The sequence below is a fragment of the Phycodurus eques genome, chromosome 1 (assembly GCF_024500275.1).
Source record: "Phycodurus eques isolate BA_2022a chromosome 1, UOR_Pequ_1.1, whole genome shotgun sequence".
Classification (NCBI taxonomy): domain Eukaryota; kingdom Metazoa; phylum Chordata; class Actinopteri; order Syngnathiformes; family Syngnathidae; genus Phycodurus; species Phycodurus eques.
This window is the reverse complement of record NC_084525.1, coordinates 29150732-29174815: the sequence shown is the minus strand read 5'-3', so window position 1 is coordinate 29174815 and position 24084 is coordinate 29150732. Positions and strand designations below refer to the sequence as shown.

Here is a 24084-nt window from a genome sequence, read left to right as displayed (position 1 = left end):
TGGAGGAGAATGAGTTGACAGCTGCATAACCTTTTGGCCACCTGTGAATTTCTTGAGTCTTCAAATAATCATGAGGGAAACTATGAAGAACACTTCATTTTCAGTACCAAAATGTTCCAATAGTAGCTTAGAAATTAGCATCCTCAAATCTCGTTAATGCTGAAAAAATAAATACTTTTTCCTTGTACGTACAATAATTCATTCATTCATTCATTTTCTGTACCGCCTATCCTCACTTGGGTCGCGGGCGTACTGGAGCCTATCCCAGCTATCTCTGGGCGAGAGGCGGGGTACAACCTGAACTGGTTGCCAGCTAATCGCAGGGCACATACAAACAAACAATCATTTGCACTCAGATTTACACCTATGGGCAATCTAGAGTCTTCAGTGATCCTACCAAGCATGTTTTTGGGATGTGGGAGGAAACCGGAGTACCCAGAGAAAAACCACACAGGCACGGGTAGAACATGCTAACTCCACACAGGCGAGGCTGGATTTGATTCCTCAGAACTGTGAGGCAGATGTGCTAACCAGTCACCCACCGTGCCGCTATGTTTTATTTGAAAGTAAAACAATTGAATATCATAGATAGTGGCGAAAGCAGTGGTCAATGTTTTCATTGATGCATATTTTTGTGCCAAGCTTCTCAATTGATCTTTTTTTTTTTTTTTAAATAATGTTTTGTACTGCAATTGGCTGGCAACCAGCAATACATTGACTAGACTGAGAGCTTTATTGGTTTTAATTGAGTTCCTGGGTGTGCACGGAACTGGAGACAACAGTCAATTTGGTAGGTATGGTACACTACTGCTTTCATGCATCCTTGATGCAGCTTTCTCCTCTGTGGTTCGCTGTTCCTACAAAACAGTGAAACCGGTCGTCGTTGCAAAAGTAAGAGGAAATGGCAAACTGGTGCCACTGGTGGATTTGAGGAGGCGGTTGGAGCCTTAATACTCCCCCGAAATGCTGCCACAAGCTGGCACACCTGCTCCCACTCAAGTTTATTGAGTTAGAAACAAATGAAGCACGCCTTCTTCCTGGGTCACAGTCAGAAGCGCTTCGTCAACTTGTACCACTCCATGAGAGCATCTGGGCTGGATTCTGTGACGTGGTTGCTAATGAACAGGCATATGTAATCATGGAAATTTTAAATATGACCATGTACTGTGGTTTATTGGAGGTGAATATGATGACTATTAGTTTAGCTTGCAGGGTTCAGTAGCAGCTGCTAGAGCACATCCTCCAACAAAGATAATCCAATCGTGCTCTTCTCTTCACTGTGCACAAAAGAGAATTCAAAGACTGACAGTTCACAGTCAGCAACTGTTAATAACAATCTGCAATTTTCTCCAAATAGTTTCTAATGGGGAGGCATGGTGCAAAGCCGGTTAGCACATCTGCCTCACTGTTTGGAGGGTTAAAGTCCAAATACGGCCTTGCCTGTGTAGAGTCTGCATGTTCTCCGCGTGTCTGTGTGGGTTTTCTCCTGCAGTTTTCTGCCACTTCGGTTTCCTCCCACATCCCAAAAACATGCACGGTAGGTTAATTGAAGACTCTAAATTATCCATAGGTATGACTGACTCTGAATGGTTGTTTGTTTATATGTTCCCTGCGATTGGCTGGCGACCAGTTCAGGGTGTACCCTGCCTCTCGCCCAGTTAGCTGGGATAGGCTCCATCACACCCGCGACCCTAGTGAGGATAAGCAAACAAAACGAGAAAAACAATCATTCACACCAATTGGCAATTCAGTCTTCAATTAACCTTCCATGCATGGTTTTGCAATGTGGGAGGAAACCGGATTACCTGAAGAAAACCCACACAGGCACGGGGAGAACATGCAAACTGCACACAGGCGAGGCCACATTTGAATCCGGGTCCACAGAACTGTGAGGAGGATGTGCTAACCAGTCATCCACCGTTCCACCCTGGATGGATAGTTTGTCTTGTAATTTTCTTGTTTAAATGAACACACAAATCTAGAAACGTCACCTGTGGAATCAATGGGCTACCATCATAAGTGGGTCGTGCTCCCCCCAATAAGGTCTATAATTAGTAGGTTAAGTAAGTAAGCTTTTATTTGTATAGCACTTTTTAAAACACAGAGCTAAAAAGTGCATCACAAACACATGGAAAACAAGTAGATAAAGCGGACAAAAGGCAAACATGACACCAAAAGAAAACTGTAATAAAACAAAAACAATAAAAACAGTCCAGCAAAACAAAAGGGAGGTCTGTAAAAAAAAAGCTTTGCGATATAAATGCAAGCGCATACCGTGCTATACCTCGTGCCGCCCTGGGCTCGTCTGATCACTGCTTAATTCACTTAATACCGACGTACAGGCAAGAACTTAAATGCGCGAAGCCTACAGGGAAAAAAGTGAAAAAGTGGACCTATGAAGCAAAGATGGAACTTCAAAGGTGCTTAGACTGCACAGACTGGAGTGTCTTTGAAAATTCAGCTAGCTGCCTGGATGAATATACGGACATTGTTACATCCTATATCAGTTTCTGTGAAGATCTGTGTGTACCAACAAAATCATTTCGCACATTCAACAACAACAAGCCGTGGATCACTGCTAAACTTAAGCAGCTTCGCCAAGCTAAGGAGGATACATATCAGAGCGGGGACAGGGCCCTGTATAATAGAGCTAGAAACCAGCAGCCTAAAGAAATTAACATTGCAAAGAGGAACTATGCAGCAAGGTTTGAAAAACAGTTTAGCGCTAACGACTCTAAATCAGTCTGGCATGCATTCCAATCGCCGACTAATTACAAGCGATGACCCCCCCCCCCCCCCCCCCCCAAGCGGAGAACAACAGCACACTAGCCAATGACTTGAATACCTTCTACTGCAGATTTGAAAAGGACAGTTTCACACCCCACACCCACCCGGCCACACCGCAACCACAATCACACCTCTGACTTCTGCGTTAAACATCCATGAACAGGATGTGAGACGCATCTTCAAACAACAAAAGATTAACAAAGCGGTAGGCCCAGACCATGTGTCCCCATCTTGCCTCAAAGTCTGCGCGGACCAACTCGCTCCAGTCTTCACACAGATCTTCAATAGATCTCTGGAACTGTGCGAAGTACCATCCTGTTTCAAACGCTCCACCATCATTCCAGTCCCCAAGAAACCTGCAAGCACGGGTCTAAATGACTACAGGCCTGTCGCTTTGACATCTGTGGTCATGACGTCCTTTGAACGTCTCGTGCTGGACCACCTCAAGAGTGTCACAGGTCCCCTGCTGGACCCCCTGCAGTTTACCTACCAAGCGGACAGGTCTGCGGATGATGCAGTCAACATGGGACTGCACTTCATCCTAGAACACCTCGACAGTGCAGGGACCTATGCGAGGATCCTGTTCGTGGACTTCAGCTCAGCGTTCAACACCATCATCCCTGAACTCCTTTCATCCAAGCTTCTCCAGCTCAGCGTCTCACCTGCCATCTGCCAGTGGATTTACAGCTCTCTGACAGGCAGGACACAGCAGGTCAGGCTGGGGGAGGCCACCTCATCCACACGCAGTATCAGCACTGGGGCGCCCCAAGGTTGTGTCCTCTCTTCGCTGCTCTTCTCTCTCTACACGAACGACTGCACCTCAGCGCACCCGACTGTCAAACTCCTAAGTTTGCAGATGACACCACTGTCATCGGCCTCATCAAGGGACGGTGACGAGTCTGCATATCGGCTCGGGCTGTGGTGCGACCGACACAACCTGGAGCTGAACACGCTCAAGACTGTAGAGATGATCGTGGACTTCAGGAGGCATCCTTCGCCACAGCTGCCCCTCACGTAGTCCAGCTGCCTTGTGTCAACCGTCGAGACCTTCAAGTTCCTGGGAATTACAGTCTCTCAGGACCTGAAGTGGGCGACCAACATCAACTCTGTCCTCAAAAAGGCCCAGCAGAGGATGTACTTCCTGCGGCTTCTGAGAAAGCACGGCCTGCCACCGTAGCTGCTGAGACAGTTCTACACAGCGGTTATCGAATCAGTCCTGAGAGCGTGCAAAATCCTCTCAGGACCCTCCGCACCTCGGTCACCAGCTCTTCCAGCTCCTTCCCTCAGGTAGGCGCTACCGATCAATGCAAACTAGAACTAGCAGACATTCCAACAGCTTCTTCCCTCTTGCGATCAACTTCTTAAACACCTAACCTACAATTCCATTACAACATGCTGGCAATTTTTTGACTTGAGTTCGTTGTCACATTTCTGTGGGGCCAATTATGTATTACTCGAGCACTCACTGTAGTTGTCTCGCCATGCTGCACTATTTGCATATACTGGCCACTCATGTCAGAATAGCATCTGCTCCATTTGCACACTGATTGAGGAGTATCTGTAACATTTGCACAACCAACATTGTCCCAGATGATCGCACTACTCGTCACTTTAAACCGCATACACTCCTTGAAGTCTCTGCGCCCTTTGCACAATGGTCATTGCACCGGACTATTGCAATATTAGTCATTCAAACTGCTCTAAGTGCTAGAGGACTCTGCATCTTTTTGCACGATTGTCAAAAAAGAAAAAAAAAAAATTTTGTTTTTGTGTTGTTCAACCCTTTACTGCTCAGTGACTGTTTTTTTGTCAATGTCTTTCTGTCTCCAAAGTGTTCTCTGTCAATTGACTGTCTGTTGTCGTACTAGAGCGGCTCCAACTACCGGAGACAAATTCCTTGTGTGTGTTTGGACATAAAGAAATAAAGATGATTCTGATGCGTTTTTAAATGTTGTTTGAAACGGTCCAAAGATTCGGCAGCTCAGATAACAGATTGTAGAAGATGGTTCCACATAATTGTGGATAAAAATGGAAATGCACAGTCTCTGAGGTTGTTGACTATGACACTGGAACACTGATTTCGTATGATTGACCGGGAGATAATACTGGAATAATCCAGCGGAGAGATAAATGGAATTAGGTGAGCAGGCACGCAATTTTTCATTAACTAAGACTTTTAAATTAACCAGAACTTTAGTAACGCATTAAGTAAGCTTAGCTTTTATGAGTTTGGGAGGCATTCGTGGCCTTTTTGATCAGATAATCCGCCATGTACCGCATTGACATTGTTTTAAGACCCATGCTTGAAAAATGTGTGAACTCCTCTAACATAACCAAGTGAGTATTCTTAAAACTCGGTATTTGTTTTTATTTCATGAGAAGCTGAGGCTTTTTGCTGGATACCAATCAACATACTGAACATGAATAGTGTGTGCGTGCGTTTGTGGGTGCGTGCGTGCGCATGCGTGAGAGGGCAGCCCGAGGTGAATGTCTGCATAAAAAGGGGGTGAGTGCAAGTATTAGTCTTAAGTGTTCATCAAATATGAGGCAGATTTTACGATAGATATGTCTAAGGATGGTTGCATATCATTCATCATGGAACTATTCACAGCATTCTTCCAGGATCTTGTGTGTTAGGGATCTAGGGCCCTACAGCAACTCTAGATCCCTTGTAGATGTTTCATGACATCTCTATTCTATAAAATTCCCCTCTTGGTTATATTTATATATTTTGTGTGTGTTCTGAATTTAAGTAAGCCTCTGTCATCTAGAACTCAAAATTTCATGAAGTGCAGCAACCTTCTGATTACGAGACTGATAAAAGGTTTCTCGTCACTTTCCCTACATTTTATACATATTAAAAGTGACGTGGTGCCCCTTTACTAGATAAAATAGTTTGATTTTAACGATTAAACTTAAAATTATGCAAAACCGGAAGTAACGCAGGTGTTAAAATTAATTACGTTTTTAAGATGGCGCCTACCAGTGTGGCCGCCTCGGTAACGCGCTCTCTAGTATTGTCTTTGTTTTTGTGTTTTTCGTCCGTCTTTGGAGACCTTACACGACTCACTTACACAAGGGGAGACCTGCTAACCATCAAGGAGGCTACTCCGGACTTTCTGTCATCCAACTTTCGAAAATCCGCTCAGTTTTTTCCCCGAGTTACTCACCGGAGCGGCGTCCGCGGTTTTCGGCGCATGGATGCGGAAGCGGCGCCACAGAGGAAAACGAGCCGGAATTCAGGTGAAACTCCGCAAGAGAGGACACAGATTGGCGTTCCCGTCGATCCACCTCGCGAATGTACGCTCCCTACCCAACAAAATGGACGAGCTTCATCTTCTGTTAAAGACCAGTAAAGACTTCGGACGTTCCGCGGCCATGTGCTTCACGGAGACCTGGCTTTGCGACGCTGTACCCGATGGCGCCGTCACGCTTCCCGGTTTCAACATTCATCGAGCGGACCGCGACATGGAATCATCGGGAAAACCGAAGGGCGGCGGGATATGCCTCCATATAAACGAAAAATGGTGTACGGACGTCACGGTGCTCAGCACACACTGCAGCCCGCATTTGGAGTCGCTGTTTCTGAACTGTAAACCATTTTACGCGCCACGTGAGTTTGCATCGTTTATACTGGCTGGAGTCTATATCACACCGCAAGCTAACACGAACGCCGCATTGCTAACGCTCGCCGAACAAGTCAACGAAATTGAAAAAAAACACCCTGACTCACCCCTCATTATTCTCGGGGACTTTAACAAAGCTAAACTCAACCACGAACTCCCTAAATACAAGCAGCACATCGACTGTCCTACCAGGGAAAATAATACTTTAGACCACTGCTACACTACGGTAAAAAAACGCATACCGTGCTATACCTCGTGCAGCCCTGGGCTCGTCTGATCACTGCTTAATTCACTTAATACCGACGTACAAGCAAGAACTTAAATGTGCGAAGCCTACAGTGAAAACAGTCAAAAAGTGGACCAATGAAGCAAAGATGGAACTTCAAAGCTGTTTAGACTGCACAGACTGGAGTGTCTTTGAAAATTCAGCTGGCAGCCTGGATGAATATACGGACACTGTCACATCCTATATCAGTTTCTGTGAAGAGGTTTGTGTACCAACAAAATCATTTCGGACATTCAACAACAACAAGCCGTGGTTCATTGCTAAACTTAAGCAGCTTCGCCAAGCTAAGGAAGATGCATATCAGAGCGGGGACAGGGCCCTGTATAATCGAGCTAGAAACCAGCTTACTAAAGAAATTAACATTGCAAAGAGGATCTATGCAGCAAAGTTGGAAAAACAGTTTAGCGCGAACGACTCGAAATCAGTCTGGCATGCATTCCAATCGCTGACTAATTACAAGCGACGATCCCCCCAAGCTGAGAACAATAGCACACTAGCCAACGACTTGAATACCTTCTATTGCAGATTTGAAAAGGACAGTTTCACTCCACACACCCACCCGGCCGCACCCGCGACCACAACCACACCTCTGACTTCTGCGTTAACCATCCATGAACAGGATGTGAGACGCATCTTCAAACAACAGAAGATTAACAAAGCAACAGGACCGGACCATGTGTCCCCATCCTGCCTCAAAGTCTGCGCGGACCAGCTCGCTCCAGTCTTCACTCAGATCTTTAACAGATCTTTGGAAATGTGCGAAGTTCCATCCTGCTTCAAACGCTCCACCATCATTCCAGTCCCCAAGAAACCTGCAATCTCTAGGTCTGAATGACTACAGGCCTGTCGCTTTGACATCTGTGGTCATGAAGTCCTTTGAACGTCTCGTGCTGGACCACCTCAAGAGTGTCACAGGTCCCCTGCTGGACCCCCTGCAGTTTGCCTACCAAGCGAACAGGTCTGCGGATGATGCAGTCAACATGGGACTGCACTTCATCCTAGAACACCTCGACAGTGCAGGGACCTATGCGAGGATCCTGTTCGTGGACTTCAGCTCAGCGTTCAACACCATCATCCCTGAACTCCTTTCAACCAAGCTTCTCCAGCTCAGCGTCTCACCTGCCATCTGCCAGTGGATTTACAGCTTTCTGACGGGCAGGACACAGCAGGTCAGGCTGGGGGAGGCCACCTCATCCACACGCAGCATCAGCACTGGGGCGCCCCAAGGTTGTGTCCTCTCTCCGCTGCTCTTCTCTCTCTACACGAACGACTGCACCTCAGCAAACCCGACTGTCAAGCTCCTGAAGTTTGCAGATGACACCACTGTCATCGGCCTCATCAAGGACGGTGACGAGTCTGCATATCGACAGGAAGCGGAGCGGCTGGAGCTGTGGTGCGGGCGACACAACCTGGAGCTGAACACGCTCAAGACGGTAGAGATGATCGTGGACTTCAGGAGGCATCCTTCGCCACAGCTGCCCCTCACGTTGTCCAGCTGCCTTGTGTCAACCGTCGAGACCTTCAAGTTCCTGGGAATTACAATCTCTCAGGACCTGAAGTGGGCGAACAACATCAACTCCGTCCTCAAAAAGGCCCAGCAGAGGATGTACTTCCTGCGGCTTCTGAGAAAGCACGGCCTGCCACCGGAGCTGCTGAGACAGTTCTACACAGCGGTCATCGAATCGGTCCTGTGTTCTTCCATCACAGTCTGGTTTGGTGCTGCTACAAAAAAGGACAAACTCCGACTGCAACGGACAATCAAAACTGCTGAAAGGATTGTCGGTACCCCCCTACCCACCATTGAGGACTTGCACGCTGCCAGAACTAAGACAAGGGCGTGCAAAATCCTCTCGGACCGTCTGCACCCCGGTCACCAGCTCTTCCAGCTCCTTCCCTCAGGTAGGCGCTACCGATCAACGCAAACTAGAACTAGTAGACATTCCAACAGCTTCTTCCCTCTTGCGATCAAGTTCTTAAACACCTAACCTATAATTCCATTACAACAAGCTGGCAATTTTTTGACTTGAGTTCGTTGTCACATTTCTGTGGGGCCAATTATGTATTATGTATTACTTGTGCACTCACTGTAGTTGTCTCGCCATGCTGCACTATTTGCATATACTGGCCACTCATGCCAGAGTAGCATCTGCTCCATTTGCACACTGATTGAGGAGTATCTGTAACATTTGCACAACCGACATTGTCCCAGATGATCGCACTACTCGTCACTTTAAACCGCATACACTCCTTGAAGTCTCAGCGCCCTTTGCACAATGGTCATTGCACCGGACTATTGCAATATTAGTCGTTCGAACTGCTCTAAGTGCTAGAGGACTCTGCATCTTTTTGCACAATTGTTTTTTGTCAATGTCTTTATGTCCCCAAAGTGTTCTGTAAATTGACTGTTTGTTGTACTAGAGCGGCTCCAACTACCGGAGACAAATTCCTTGTGTGTTTTGGACATACTTGGCAAATAAAGATGATTCTGATTCTGATTCTGATTCTGATTCTGATTCTGATTCAACCAATATACTCTACATTATATACTACTTACTGAGAGGTGGCGGAACAACTTGTGGAGTTGTTGTCTTCCAACAAAGATGGCAACCATGCTCAAAAATAAAATACACATCATTGATTTCAAACATAGGAATGCTTTCATCGATTAACAAAATGTAAAAGATACAATTATATATAGCACCAACAAAAATATACAGGTTTCATTACATTGTACAAAACTATTTAGAAGAAATGTTGTCCTTCTTAAATACCGTTGTTCATGTTACTCTTTGATGTGTTGCTACATGTAATTATGCTACTGAGAAGCGACATATGCTCAGATAGGCACCACCCAGTACAATTCAGAAGGAGTGTTAAAACATGTGATAAAAGGAGCAAAGGGGCGCTTCTGTCCCCAGTGCCCCGTCTGGACTTTAGGTTCTCCAATAGTGGTTCTGTCGGTCGGGTGGACCACCTCTTGAATCCTCCTCACGGTGGCTGTATAGGCCAGGTTTTATTGTCTTCTCGAGTTTGAGATCTCACCGGTGCTTTTCCTAGTTCCATGAGGAAGAGGCATCTGCTCTGGAGCGCTATGTTCCCCTCTGGGTTCAGTGCCAAATTCGTGCAATCCAGAATAGATTTTGGGATGGAAATATTTCATGCTACTGCATGCTCTTTTGTTTAAATGAACCATGTCTTTTATACTTGTTATTTTGAGTATATTTTTGGGGTCCATGTTCATGACAAAAACAAACCGCATTTAACGTTTTTTTTTTGTGCTATTCATTATTTCATTTTTCTTTTGATCATTTACATTAGACTACTAGTTTGGTGTTCATCATACTGCAGTCAAAGTATGTAACACTTGACTTTAGTATAAGAATTGCTAGGTGCAGAATCACCTGCTGTCAACTGTAAATTATCATAATTTAACGCTTCATGAGCTTTGTGTGAACATGTAGCATTTACCATGCTACATGTTGAGAGGAACATGAACTGGAGAATTACAACTTATAACTGCCCATTACAAACACATTAGACACACAGCATACAGTAATGGATGAGAAATGATAGATTTACATTTGAGCTACTAAAGCTGCAGTTGTTTCTGGTGTGTTTTTATAACCTACTAAAATATTGTGCTCCTTGCAATAAAAACTAAATTGGAAGTTCTTGGGTGTCATTGGATAGTGACAAAATACTTTGACATATTTTCACCTATATCAGTATTCTCTTTCTCGTACTTTCTATACCATTCTGTCTGTTCAGCCACCCAATGTACTCTTTTAGGTGAAAAATATTTGATTCACGTTTAGGGTAAACAACAGGGCGATGTTTTTCGTTTTACACCTTTGCGGTAACATTGTTCCTTTAATGCAAATGAAGCTTTAAAAAGTGAACACTCCATCCTTTAACGTAACCATGGTACCAACAAAAGATCATGGAACTTGGTGCAGGGATGTTTCTTCTCTCTCAAGGTTGTGCAGAAATATTTCTCATCTCACAAGACTTTTTTTTCCTATTCTGCTAGCAGCATGACTAATTTGGAGGTCCAGCTACACATCTGTATGCTTCATTGAGCCAGTTTCACCATGGCAAGAAATATGCTGTAAAAATATGCAGTGGTGTGATGAATCAAATAAACAAATGCTACTTACTCTTCTGAAGTAGATATTTCTGGTGTCAGTACTTGGGTATTTTTGTTCCTCTGAATTTCTGCTTGCAAGCCTGCATGTGCGTGATCTGGATCTGTGCTGTGCAACACAAAATGAATGTGAATTGAATTTCCCCTTGTGGGATGAAAATGGCAGCACAGTGGACAACTGGTTAGCATGTCACACAGTTCAGAGGTTGTGGGTTCAAATCTGGGCCTGCGTGTTTTTCTCCAGGTACTCCGGTTTACTCCCACATCCCAAAAACATCCACGGTGGGTCAATTGACGACTCTAAATTGTACAGGGGTGTGAATGTGAGTGTTAATGGTTGTTTGTCTATTTGTGCCCTGCAATTGGCTATCTACCAGCTCAGGGTGTTTCCCACCTCTCACCCAAGTCAAGTCAGCTAGGGTTGCCGTCAGCACACCCGTGACCCTAATGAGGATAAGCGGTACTTTTTTCTAACTCCGCGGAGGAAGACATGAGGCAAAAAAAGGCGTAAATAGTGAGAGGTAACGTCAACCATGGTTGACATTTTGATTGACTGATTGATTGAGATCCTGGGGATTTATAAAGCAGATAAAACAAGGATAGCAGAAACATGGAAGAACGTTATCGACGGAACATTCACAACGATGATGTAATAGATTCAGAAAAGCAAGCTATTTCCCATCCATGGCCTTATTTAAGAGAAACATTTGATGTTGCTGGCCCCAAGACTGTGATTGGCTGGCGACCAGTTCAGGGTGTATACCGCCTCTCGCGCGGAGTCAGCTGGGATAGGTTCCGGCACGCCTGCGACCCTAGTGCGGTTAAGCGCTACGGAAAATGAATGAATGGGCCACAAGAGTGATTCATGGCAAATGCATTGTACATGTCCTGTGCCAGCACTAAAAACCACAAGATTGGCATTCAAAAATTCTCTGTATTGGTGAGGTGTAGTTTTAGTTCACTTGTCATCATTAGCTGATTTAACCTTATTTTGTTATTTAGTTTTTGTCCTACAGCACCTGTTGTTAGTTCAGTCCTGATTAACCTGTCAGAATTTAGCTTGCAGCAAAGGTTTGCAACATTAACAAACTTATGGGCATAAAAGCCTGAGCCAATGCTTGTGAGCTTTTTTATTCCCAGTAGGAGCATTATGAAAGTTAATAAGAGGGAAACTATTTTGTGTGCATTTTTTTTAATCATACCAAGTTGTCAAAATTCATTTGTACTTTTGCACTTAAATCCATTATAAAGTATACTTTTTGACTTTTCCTTATAGGAGTTGAAGAAGTACCTCTACTTTTACCAGTCATTTCCTTACTTCTACTTAGGGAGTGTGAGTACTTTTGTCCCCTCTGAAAATTTTTCGTAGCATACCAACGACATGTTATTAAGACATCTGGGAGCTGTTTTTAATAATCAATACATAATATGTGTACTTTAAGGTTTTTTTTCTTCTTCTTCATTTGTGCTTTAAGGGTTTTTTTCTTCTTCTTCATTTGTGCTTTACTCGTAGTTTGTGTGCATGTTACTTTCAGGTGCTCAGTAAAAAAAAAAAAAAAAAAAGGGACGTCAAATAACTGAAATCACTGAAAGGAGATGCAAATTGACCTAAACCAAAATTGAACAGTTAGAACCTCCTGTTCTAAATCCAGCCAAGTGTTTGGGTGTCCAGAATTTGATTTATTCTATTTTAAAACACCGCTCAGATCATAGACTCAAACCCAGGCGTGTGATGGGATCCCAGTTAGCCATGTTTGGATATTTTTGCTTGATATTTACATTATTCTGTGTGACCTCTAGGTTGCTGCGAAGTGCCAGGAAGACTTAACGAGAGCAGCTCTCATGCCTACTAATTATCATCTGTGAAAGTCACTTACAGCAAAGAGAAGAGTGGCAGGAACCCAGACGAGACAGTCAGACGCCATTTTGGCTCCGGGTGATCAACAAAGCGTGGGTCAAACTCATTTACCTGATAACGGCTTAATCTCCTCATCTTTCAGATGGCTGCAGCTCAACTGCAGAAAGGACACGCTAAGGTGCGCCGCGCCCTCGTGCAAATAAGACTGAAGGAAGACCTCCCTTGTGGGGAGAACACCTTTTCCCTTATGTCCTCAAAACTGGGATGTTGTCACAACCTACTGCTCAGGCACCCTGTAAGTAAATTTTTGTACCCATAAAAAAAATATATTTAACCATTACATACTGTTCTGTTCGGTAATTTTTAGACGTTGTCGCTAGTCGGGAAGCTACCAAAAAGGCACAAAATGTCTGAACAATGGGCTGTGAATGTTTTCTTAAAGAAAATTGGAAGCGTATATTCATCCCAAACAAATCACTAGTTCTATCAAAATGATAGATGGAAAAAATAAGTGGACCTTAAACCAAATTCAAATTAAATTTGGCTGTCAATCAAACAGGGTGAAACACATGCTCTAAAAGATAATGTACTGTACATCCACACACAAATTCAGCAAACCGACTGATGGTATTGTAGGTGTCATGAAACTCAGCTAATCTTGTGAGACTTCAGCTGTGCAAGCGTTTTCAGCCGGTGGGTTTTAATTTTTGTGCTTTTTCTTTGGATTTTGAATTGTTTTGTTTTGTGATGCCAGTGAGATTGGGATTGACTGGCGACGAGTCCGTTGTAGTGTGCCTTTCGCCTGATGTTAGCTGCATGGGATGGGCTCCAGTTCCCTGCAACCTTGAAGAAGTGTTGCATCGTGGCCAAAATAAGTCGTACAGCACCTGTTTTGGTTCACATTTCTTTTACTGACCTTGGAGTACTCAACACACAGCTTCCTCCATCTTCTGGGTTCAACGACCCTTCCTTTCCAAACAGGAACACAGTTACAGTACATTCAAAGAGTGAGTATGCCTTCTACATACATGAGCAATAAGTGCTCAGTTCAATACTTAGAATCGATTATCCTATAGATATCGCGTCGACTAACCGAGTAAATGCCCCGCCCCCTTTTTTTTTTTTATTCTCATGGATGGACTTCTATCCTTTAACTGCATACGTTGGTAGTAAGTGTATGATATAAATGTGTTGTGCAGAATGTGAGTTGAAGTATATGATATATGTACATATATCTTATGTGCATATGCGTCATTGTCTGCAGGCAAACACGAGACAACAGCACGTTCTAACTAGCGATGGTAGGGTTACTGTGCGTTCTAAGTTATAAAAAGTGATTGTTGGGTATATGACATTGGCTAATAAGTATTAAAACAACAACAACGCGTTACCTTTGTGCACCGCAAAGCTCGTCCAGCCCGCGTGTAAATGTGCTATCCCAAGCTGGCGTGTTAGGCCACCTCTGTGTGTGCGGTAAGTGCACCCCTTGATTTTTGTCCTTTTTGGTTTAAACTTCTTCCAAAACTTGGACATCGTCTGTCTACAGCAGTGTATTCCAGACGTGGTCCCAAGTTCCCGACCATAGATATGAAGACTAGATACGCCAGTGCCCGGTAGAAGCTCGACTGTCATGCCCACGCGGCAGCCATGTTGCATGATATTGTGTGCATGTGCATCAAATGTCTGTGCGAAAACATTGGACAGTAACCAAACATGTTTGTGGGCGCCGCAAATTGGTTCCTGGAGGCGCAAATATGCTTTTGATCATAATTTTTAATCAAAAATTTTTGCGTCAACCAATTTGCGGGGTCGACTTAGCCGATAGCTGATCCCCCCCCGGCCCGAGTACTTAATAATAGAAAACATATTCATAGTTTTATTGCTGTATACCACAAAAAGTAATTTGGAAAATTGATTGATGGAATATAGATGATACACTGATAAGATAACACACTGACAAATACCAACATAATGAGTCTTAACATAAAGATGGAACTGAAAGCATCCACTAAATTAAAAGTAAGGACAGTGGTTAACACACTTGTACGCCAGTTAAGAGAATTGGTCAGCGACAAATCCAGGGTGGAATCCCGCCTCTCGCCTGGAATAAGACCCTAATGAGGATAATTGGTAGTCAGTAGTGGCAATAGCAATGTTGATGTAAATTTGCAATTAACCCATAACTCAGTCATGCTGACTGCAGCAGGCAACCATTAGTTCACCCAGCAGACTGAATTATTTGTCGTTAGCGCCCCTAAGTGGTCAAAGTGCATTATATCTCGCTTTCTAGCTTCAGTATGTATGCATCTATCTATCTATCTATCTATCTATCTATCTATCTATCTATCTATCTATCTATCTATCTATCTATCTATCTATCTATCTATCTATCTATCTATCTATCTATCTATCTATCTATCTATCTATCTATCACCCAGAAAAATATAAAGCCAATAAATCCAACTATCTACTATCACCCAGAAAAATATAAATATAAAGGACCCAGAAAAATATAAAGCCAATAAATCCAACTATCTACTATCACCCAGAAAAATATAAATATAAAGCAAATAAATCCAAGCAGGGCCAACTAGGATCCCATCACACACCTACCTGCGTTTTACGTAGTCTTTACGATATGAGGGGTGTTTTTAAGTGAAATTCAAAAATGGTGGACCACCAACCACTTGGCTGGATTTAAACGGTGGCTTCTAAGTGTGAAAAAAAAAGAATAAAAAAACACATTACATTTAAGTACACATTTTACGCGTTCATCATCTAAAAGTAGTGATTGTGTGTGTGTGAAATAGTGAATAGTGATTGTGAAACATGTTGGAAGGCTTGTTTTAAAAAAATCGACCGTTGAATAACCTCCTAGAGGAAAGAAGACAGCCACGTCATTCCACAAGGTGTCTAGCTTTCTCCAACATTCCAAAAACATGCATGTTAGGTTCATTAAAGACTGAATTGTCCATAGGTGTGAATTTGGATGTGATTTGTTTTTTTATCTGTATGTGCCCTGAGAAAGGCTGGCAAACAGTCCAGGGTGTACCCTGTCTCCTGCCCAAATGCATGAATGGAACTACTGTATTTTCTGACATTTCACTCCAACACCAACTTGAGTTGAGCTTTACTGATATATTTATTTGTGAAGTCATACATTCCATTTATTGAAATCTTCGCTGTAGAAGAATAAAAACATGAATTACAATTACAAAGTCAGTGAAATAAAGAACAAGCACTTTTTTAGTGTGTGATTCATTCATAAAGAGGGGAAGCAGCAGCCAATCGATGAGATTCAATCTGCGACCTTTTGCTGACGGGTCAATAATTCATTCTGCCGCTCTGCAGCTCAGCGCTGATGAACACGACCTTGGGAACGACCCAAACATCCACCTGGGCAACAGACGTCTTTTTTCAAACAGTGACATGTGTGCAGGTGATTAAATGTCTCCACCAGTACTGTCTGTCAATATAAATACCCCGCAGGCCTAATTATAAATGGTCGATTTCGGCCGCTACACAGGTGACACGTGAAGTAATGAAGCAGTCAAGTGTAATTACACAATATTGGACCCAAATCACATTCAATGTGTCTATACAATAAATTTAAATAATATTTTAATTCACGTTCACTGCCGAGACACACTCATTGCAAGCTGAAGCCTTGAAAGTTTCACGGAGAATCTTGCAAAATGGATGCATGCTGACATCAAATTAAAAAACGTGAGGACCGTCCAGTAACCTTGATTAATTTGTCCTCTCTGGCATTGACTTACAAAGTTAAACAGCGGTATGGAAAATGGATGGATGGATGAAATCTTTCATTTGAAACACCACAGAAGCTTTGAGTCTTTCATTTACATTAATTTTTCAAAGGTAAACATGCTTGAAAGGATTTCTGCCTTGCAGGTGGCAACAAAAGCACAAGACAAAAGATTCCAAAAGGCCTAACAGTAGACCTACTCTACTGTTAGGCCTCTCTCTCTCACTCTCTCTCTCTCTCTCTCTCTCTCTATCTCTCTCTCTCTCTCTATCTATCGCTCGCTCTCTCACTTACATTTAATGATTAGAATGTGCCAAGATACTCAGAATAAATGTTGAATGGATCAAAAGAGAAACATTTAACACCCAAAAAAAGGATCAAATGTAAACTTTTTGACCTGCTAGTCCAATACAATAGTAAGGCTGTCATTATCATACACTTTTCACAAATGAAAGAAAAAAGGGATTTGTCGGGAAAAAATAAAAATATGGCCTCGATGAAAAGCCGCAATGGAAAAAGGAAACATTTTTCAACGTTTTAAAATGTTAAGCTGAAATCAATAACATGGTTTTGATTGTGCACAATGTAACTGTGGTTCAACTATGGATGAATATTACTTTGCGTTCACATGTATTGCATTTAGTTCGTATGTAAGAAACCTTTTTACTGTGATTCATGTAAAAGCAAAAACTCAAGGGCTTTGTGATGACAGGAAGGTATGACTGTTGTAACGAGCCTCTACGGCTGCCAGGGGGCCACAAAGGCTTACAAACACATAGGTTAACTGTCTAACATATCATACATAAAGCAAGAGCCCTCCTGTCCCATGCTTGTATTATTACCTCAGGCCAAAAGCAACACGACAAACATCAGACTTGTGCAAAACACAACATCACATCAGGAACAGTGAGCATTAACACTAACGTGATGATCAAGACTGAAATTACTTCTAGCAATTGTCTTTGTAACTATATCTGCAGACAGGTAAATAGACAAGGGTCTTGAACTTTGCTCATTAGGAGCAAATTGTTCGGGATCAATTTTCCACTGTCGCACAAAAAGATTTTATGTTCTCCCCGTGCTTGCAGTGTTTGTTTGTTTTTGTTTTTTTACCTCCCACATTCCAAAAACATGCATTTTAGGCTAACTGAAGACTACAAGTTACCCATAGGTGTGAATGGTTGTTTGTGTGTGTGCCCTGCGAATAGCTGGGGATCATTGTAATCATCAATCATCATTCCGATCATTCATCTTATACAAAAGTAAGCTGTAATAAGCTCTAGCTCATCTGCGACCCAACTGAACTTTTATTTGAATAAATTGTGTCAGTTTGGGCCAAACAACCCTGAAAACATCTTTGTGGACAGTGTGTTCAATTATGAACTGTTCTTCATAACAAATGTACAATTATACATATTGATGTTGAGTTTTCTGTACATGTGACTGCACATGCAACAACAAACTAAAAACATGACCCATATGTTCACATTTTAAACACAGAGTTAATATCATCACTTGAATGTTTGCTGATTGTATTCAGTTCTTTTGATAATCCAACATAAAATGTGGTGGGCATAATTTTGTTATTTTATGGCCACTGACCAAACACTGATATATGTACACTTTTTTTTTTAACTGGTATAACTTGTACAAATGTACACATATTAACTCTCTGTGGACCCTTACGACAGCCCTGTCAATTCAGGCAGGCCTACATTCCAGCATCTTCTTGAAAGCCTTTCTGAAACTGTCGTCGAGGAATGCGTAGAGAAATGGGTTGAGGCAGGAGTTGGCGTAGCTGAGACTGGTGATGAAGTAGGAGATTCCAATGAGCAAGGGTGTGGTCCTCAGGTCGGTAGTCAGGGCCACAATGGTACTGAGGTGGAATGGCGTCCAGCAGAACAAGCATACAGCCAAGACGATGAAGACCATGATGGTGACCTTTTTCTTGGCTTTGTCCAGCGCTTTGGCATTGCTGTTGAGGTGCATGTTCCTCAGCTTGTAGAGCATCAGGGTGTACAAGATGCAAATGGTAGAGACTGGAATGGCAAAGCCCAGCATGAGGGTGTAGATCCGGCTGGCTTTGAACCACAAGCTCTCCGGTGCAGGGAAGCTGAGCACGCAGCTCTTCCTGCCGTCGTTGGGTTCGATGTAGACACTGGCAAAAATGCTGAATGGCATCACAATGAGGATGACTAAAAGCCACACGCACAAAGAGATGATTTTGGCGGCCCGGTAGGTGCGGTAAGGCATGCGCTTGGACCTCACTGTGGCAAGGACCACCAGGTAGCGGTCCACGCTCATCACAGTCAGGAAGTAGATGCTGGAGAAGATGTTATAGTGGTCGATGCTGAGGATGATTTTGCACAAAACCTCTCCAAAGGGCCAGTAGTGCAGGAGGTGCTCACCAATGTTGATGGGGAGCACCAACGTGAACAAGTCATCGGCGATGGCCAGATTGAGGATGAACATGTTGGTGACTGTTTTCATCTTTGGCGCTTTGAGAATAACGTAGATGACGGCAGTGTTGCCAGTCAGGCCCACAGCGCAGATGACCGAGTAGATGATGGGCAAGATGACATAGAGGTCAGCATAGAAGTAGAACTCAGACGGTGGGGTGCAGTTCAGGTTGGTCAGGTTACCTGACGAGAGAGTGTAGAAGTCAACTGAGTCGTCACACAGCAGCGGTGCGATGATGCTGGACACGTTCTTCATTTTTTTGGACAGGAACCCAAAAGTCCCTAATAATACATGTTGAAGGATATGTTCGAATAATTCCAGAGGAACGTCTTCATGCACAGTTGAGGTGAAAGATGAATCTCAACGAACGTTTTACAAATCAGAGTGCGGTGACGTTAGATCCTCATGTATGTTTTGACTTGAATGATGAATAATCCTGACAGTCTTGAGCTCTTTTTGAATGAATAAAATGTCTGTTCAGAGTTCAGATAAAACAAAAAATAAATTATAAAAAAGATTGTCGTTTTTCCTTCACAGGCACTCTATCAGGGTCATTCCACTTGGATTCTCTTCATGTCGAAGTCCATTTGCAGTGCTTCCTCTGAATCTCCTCTGTCCAAGCGTCCCTCAAAAAGCTGTACTGTGCTCCTCTGCTAGGTGCCCCCTCTCTCTACTTCACCTCCTCCTCTTTCGTTAACCCTGAAGACAGAGCTGTTTTGGAAGGAAAATGTTCAAAATATTGAATAGAATATCAACAAGATTTAAAATATTGAAATTGCTATAATTTACCTTCGATAATGCGACCCAGCAGGAGAGGAACAATGCCTTGAACAGCAGCTAAATACAAATAAAAAATAACAACTAAATGTCTAACACCATATTTTTAACAAGATATCACAGGCTTTTGAAGAAGTGTTAGTCTAAGGGAGAGAATTCAGCCGCCGTAGCATTCTCCTCTTCAATCCTCTCTACGCTCCCAGCTCAGGGCGGTCTCTCTCTCTCTCTCTCTCTCTCTCTCTCTCTCTCTCTCTCTCTCGCTCTCAACCATCCCCCTTTTACATCACAAAAAGATTTCAGTGCCATGTGGTCCAAACATATAGATATGAGGCTTTAAGTTGATGAGTTTTATTTCCTGTTACTTATAAGGTAGCGATTATCATTCCTAACTGATGGGAGGAGCGATTGCATTGATTATGGCACGCACATGGTTGGGATGAGGAAGCATGCCAGGGGTTTTCCTCTGGGCCTCCTCCTGGTTGTACGTGCCCGAAGACCTCACCAGGGAGGCGTCCAAGAGGCATCCTAACTAGATGCCTAAGCCACCTCATTAGGCTCCTCCTAAAGAAGAAGCTCTACTCTGAGCTCCTCACAGATGACTGAGCTTCTAACCACATGTAGTAGTGATTTTGCTCTTTTGGTCACTACCCACAGCTCGAGACAACAGGTATTGCGAACGTAGATCGAGCGGTAAATCCTTCTTCCTCACGTTAAACCAGTGCAGAATTTCCATCGCCAACCTGGAGAGGGAATGTAACCCCTTTCTGGGTGAGGCCATGCTCTCAGATTTTAAACTGCTCCCTCATCCCAGCTACTTCACACCGTTCCAATGTGAGTTGAGGAGTATGCCTCGATGAAGCCTATAGAACCCCAAAAGACTTGGCTTTCCCACTGGGCTTGCTGGTAGGTTTTTGGAAGTATTTAAACTATTCACTCCATTGACCCACAACATCCGAGGTGAGGTTAGCAGCGCTCCATTGCCACCATATGCAGTGTTGATGGTGGTCCCCCTCCCTGAAATCGTTCTCCATGGCCTCATCAAACTCCTTCCATGCCTGAATTTTTGCCTCAGCGACCACCAAAGCTACATTCCACTTGATGGAACCCATAAGCTGCTCCAGCCAAAAATGACTGATCAAACTGCTGCTTCTCACTGCTGTTGTCCCCCAATGTGTTTTGGAATCTCCTTCTGACAGAATCAAAATTCCAAGCACTTGACAGTATATGAATCAACAGGGGGAAAAGTCTCGAGCCCACCAATATTATAATATTTGTGAAAATAATCCATCTATCCATTTTCAACACCGCTTATCCTGGTTAGGGTCACGGGAGCCTATGCCAGCTGACGTGGGGCAAAAGGCAGACTACACCCTGAACTGGTCACCAGTCAGTCACAGGGCACATATCGACATGGATAACCATTTGCACTCATGTTCACACCGTCACTGAGTGGGCACTGAACCCACGCTGCCCGCACCAAAGCCAGGTGAGTGTACCACTACACCATCAGTGACCTGTGAAAATAATTACTTCCTTCAAATAACAAACCATTAGCTGTGTGTGTGGTTTTTTTCTCCAAGATGATGTCGGTTTAGGGATAAAAACAAAATAATCATCTCTATGATTGAATGCAGTGATTATTACAGCAATAACACATTTTTATTGTTAGTAAAATTGTGCAGTTGTGAAAATGTCAGATGTGTAATTCAAAATGGAGAAGTTGCCACAAACTTGTAGCTATAAAACAGACATCAAACTGAGGTTTAAATTTTTAGCAGCACCGTTGTCATGGAAACATGTCCTAAAACATGCAAAGAGGTTTTCGCTCTCTCCGGTGTTAAGGACCATTCCGACACATGAGAATTCCCTCTCCGTCTGCACACCCACATTGAAAATCAGTCGACCTAGAATAAGGAATTAAAAGACAGGTTCTTCAGACCACCGCTCATCTTCTTTCTCATCTTTCTTCACTGAATATTTCAAAACACCCAGAAACCGAGTGGAGCCTCTTGATTGTGAATTCAATTCAACCAATAACTAAAAATCTAAACAAAATATTTGATCTTTAAAAACATCCCGAGGACCCTCCTCCTTCACTTAATCCCATTCTTGGCATTCCTATGGATCAGCACGCTCACCTGTATGGCTTTATGGAGGTGATACATATTAAAATATGTTGAATGGTAGAACCCTTGTTCTGTTACAAGTATTTTTTAAGACAGTAGAACCTCTGAGGTTGAACACAACTGTTTCAAAGCTATTATTCCCTTAGACCACGAGTGTCAACCTCAATCGCACAGGGGGCCGCAATTCAAAGCACAAATATTTTTGACATAAATTTGAATCTAAACATCCATCCATCCATTTTCTGAGCCGCTTCTCCTCACTAAGGTCACGGGCGTGCTGGAGCCTATCCCAAAATAAGAATGTCCTTCAATAAAAATCAAAACTTCAAACTATTAACAGTCCCTGGCTAGGAGTTGATAAAAGGCATAAAAAAAAACATTAATTCAATTGTGTTATATTCTTTGTTTCAGCCACGTTGCTCCGCACACGACAAACAGGTCTGTCTTTTACTTCAGTGAACAGACAATCTGCCTCCCACCTGTCTTGGAAGTTAACCGTTTTCCATCTTTCGTTTGGCCATTTTTGGGAAGGGGAAGTATAAATTTGCTCGAGGAGACTGGTAGCATAGTTGCTTATGACAGCAACCGAAAGGGAACGGGCGCTCGCCTGTCTAGACTGATGGGCCAACAACACACTAGCAAAGCATTCTGGGATTTGTAATATTAGTGGCGCATGTGCTATATACTGGCGGTCCAGCTCTAATACACATTTAATATGGTCTTGCGGGCCAAATATAATTACATCGTGGGCCAAATTTGGCCCCCGGGCCTGAGTTTGTCGTGTTTGTGCTAGGCCACAAGCAGAGCTGTTTTAAAGTCTCTTCTCTGCACGACAAGAAGCCAGTGCAGAGACCTCAGCGCTGGACTAATGTGCTCGTATTTGCTGGTACTGGTCAGGACTCGGGCAGCAGCATTTTCACTGTAATGCAGCTGTTTAACAGCTCATTTAGAGAAGCCAGTGAGCAGGCCGTTACAGTAGTCTAACCTGCTGGAGATAAAGACATGTATTAGTCTAATTAATGTTGCAGTCTGAAATGAGATGTTAACTAAATGAGCAAGTTGTGGTAACAAACTGTTCAGCACCAGTTTTAGAAATCTAGTGGGTAAATCATCAAGGCAGCATGTACATGAACTCAGACCGGAAATAATTGCTTCAACTGTTCGACTTGACTCGAGACTTGCATGTCTCGACTTGGGACTTGACTCGGGACTTGAGGGCAAAGATTGGCTACTTACTTGTAACTTGCAAAGCAATGACTTGGTCCCACCTCGGCTATAAAGTGCAGAAATACGCCCAAGCGTAACTATTCAAAACATGTCACAATGATGTCAGATGTTTTTGTTTCCCTCCAGTCTTGGAAAGTGTTTTAAAAAGTTGGTGCCAACTACCATAGCAGTAGCAGAGAAAACTGGTTTTCACCATCTGGTGGGTGACTACACTACTTGACCTAATGCGAACAGTGAAATTGTTTTCATATTTTTAAAAGGAAATGGTGACTTCTAATGACTTAAAAAAACTAAAAAAATTGCTGAACTAAATATGAACTAAATATGAAATTGCCTGGATCACGTCATAAAAACACATGAATAGTAAACCTTGAAACCAGCAGTACAATTTATGACAACAGATTTGACAAAGGATCGGGTTGGCAGCATTTAGAATACATCTCTGACATCCGACCATAAAGCTCTTGTGGTCAGCCATTAGCATGAGCAAAGACTTCCCAGGAACACAAACATCATGACACCGACTCAGAGGTGGGTCTGCCATGTCGGATCAGACTCTAGTCTGCCAAGTGTCTGTAAAAGACTCAACTCCACGACAAGAATGAAATATCTGTAGCTGCCCTCTGGGAGTATAAATTGATGCTAAAAGCCCAAGGACACCAGTAGGGGCTGGTGTGGAATAAAAATACTTGGTCTAAAGATTAAGAAAAAATAATGAAGTTGATTATCTTTGCAAATATGACAGATAACAGACAAGTAGTGCTATTGTATATCAATATCTGGCTAAGAGGAGGACTGAAGTACGGCTCTTTAGACCTGCCCACATGTAAATGACTCATAACAAGAAACTCACCACAGGGAGGCTCAGCCAAATGGATTGAGACGTTCAAAACTGAACAGGAGGACACACAAGCTGAGTTATAATACTGAGGGGAGTCCTCTTTTTTTCTTCCTGCAATATGTGTACAGTGGAAAGTCTAAACACCCCTGCTCAAATGCCAGGTTTAAGTGAAAATAAAACAACCAA

General features: G+C 43.1%; 1 protein-coding gene across 1 annotated transcript; it reads right to left on the bottom strand.

Moving 5' to 3' along the window:
- Positions 1–18168: 18168 nt before the first annotated feature.
- Positions 18169–19182, bottom strand: npbwr2b (neuropeptides B/W receptor 2b). The gene has a single exon (XM_061698860.1). The coding sequence runs from the start codon at positions 19180–19182 to the stop codon at positions 18169–18171; it is 1014 nt and encodes a 337-aa protein (XP_061554844.1).
- Positions 19183–24084: the final 4902 nt, after the last annotated feature.

Excerpts from the sequence above, each read along its gene's own strand:
- npbwr2b (XM_061698860.1), bottom strand. The coding sequence starts at position 19,182 with ATGAAGAACGTGTCCAGCATCATCGCACCGCTGCTGTGTGACGACTCA.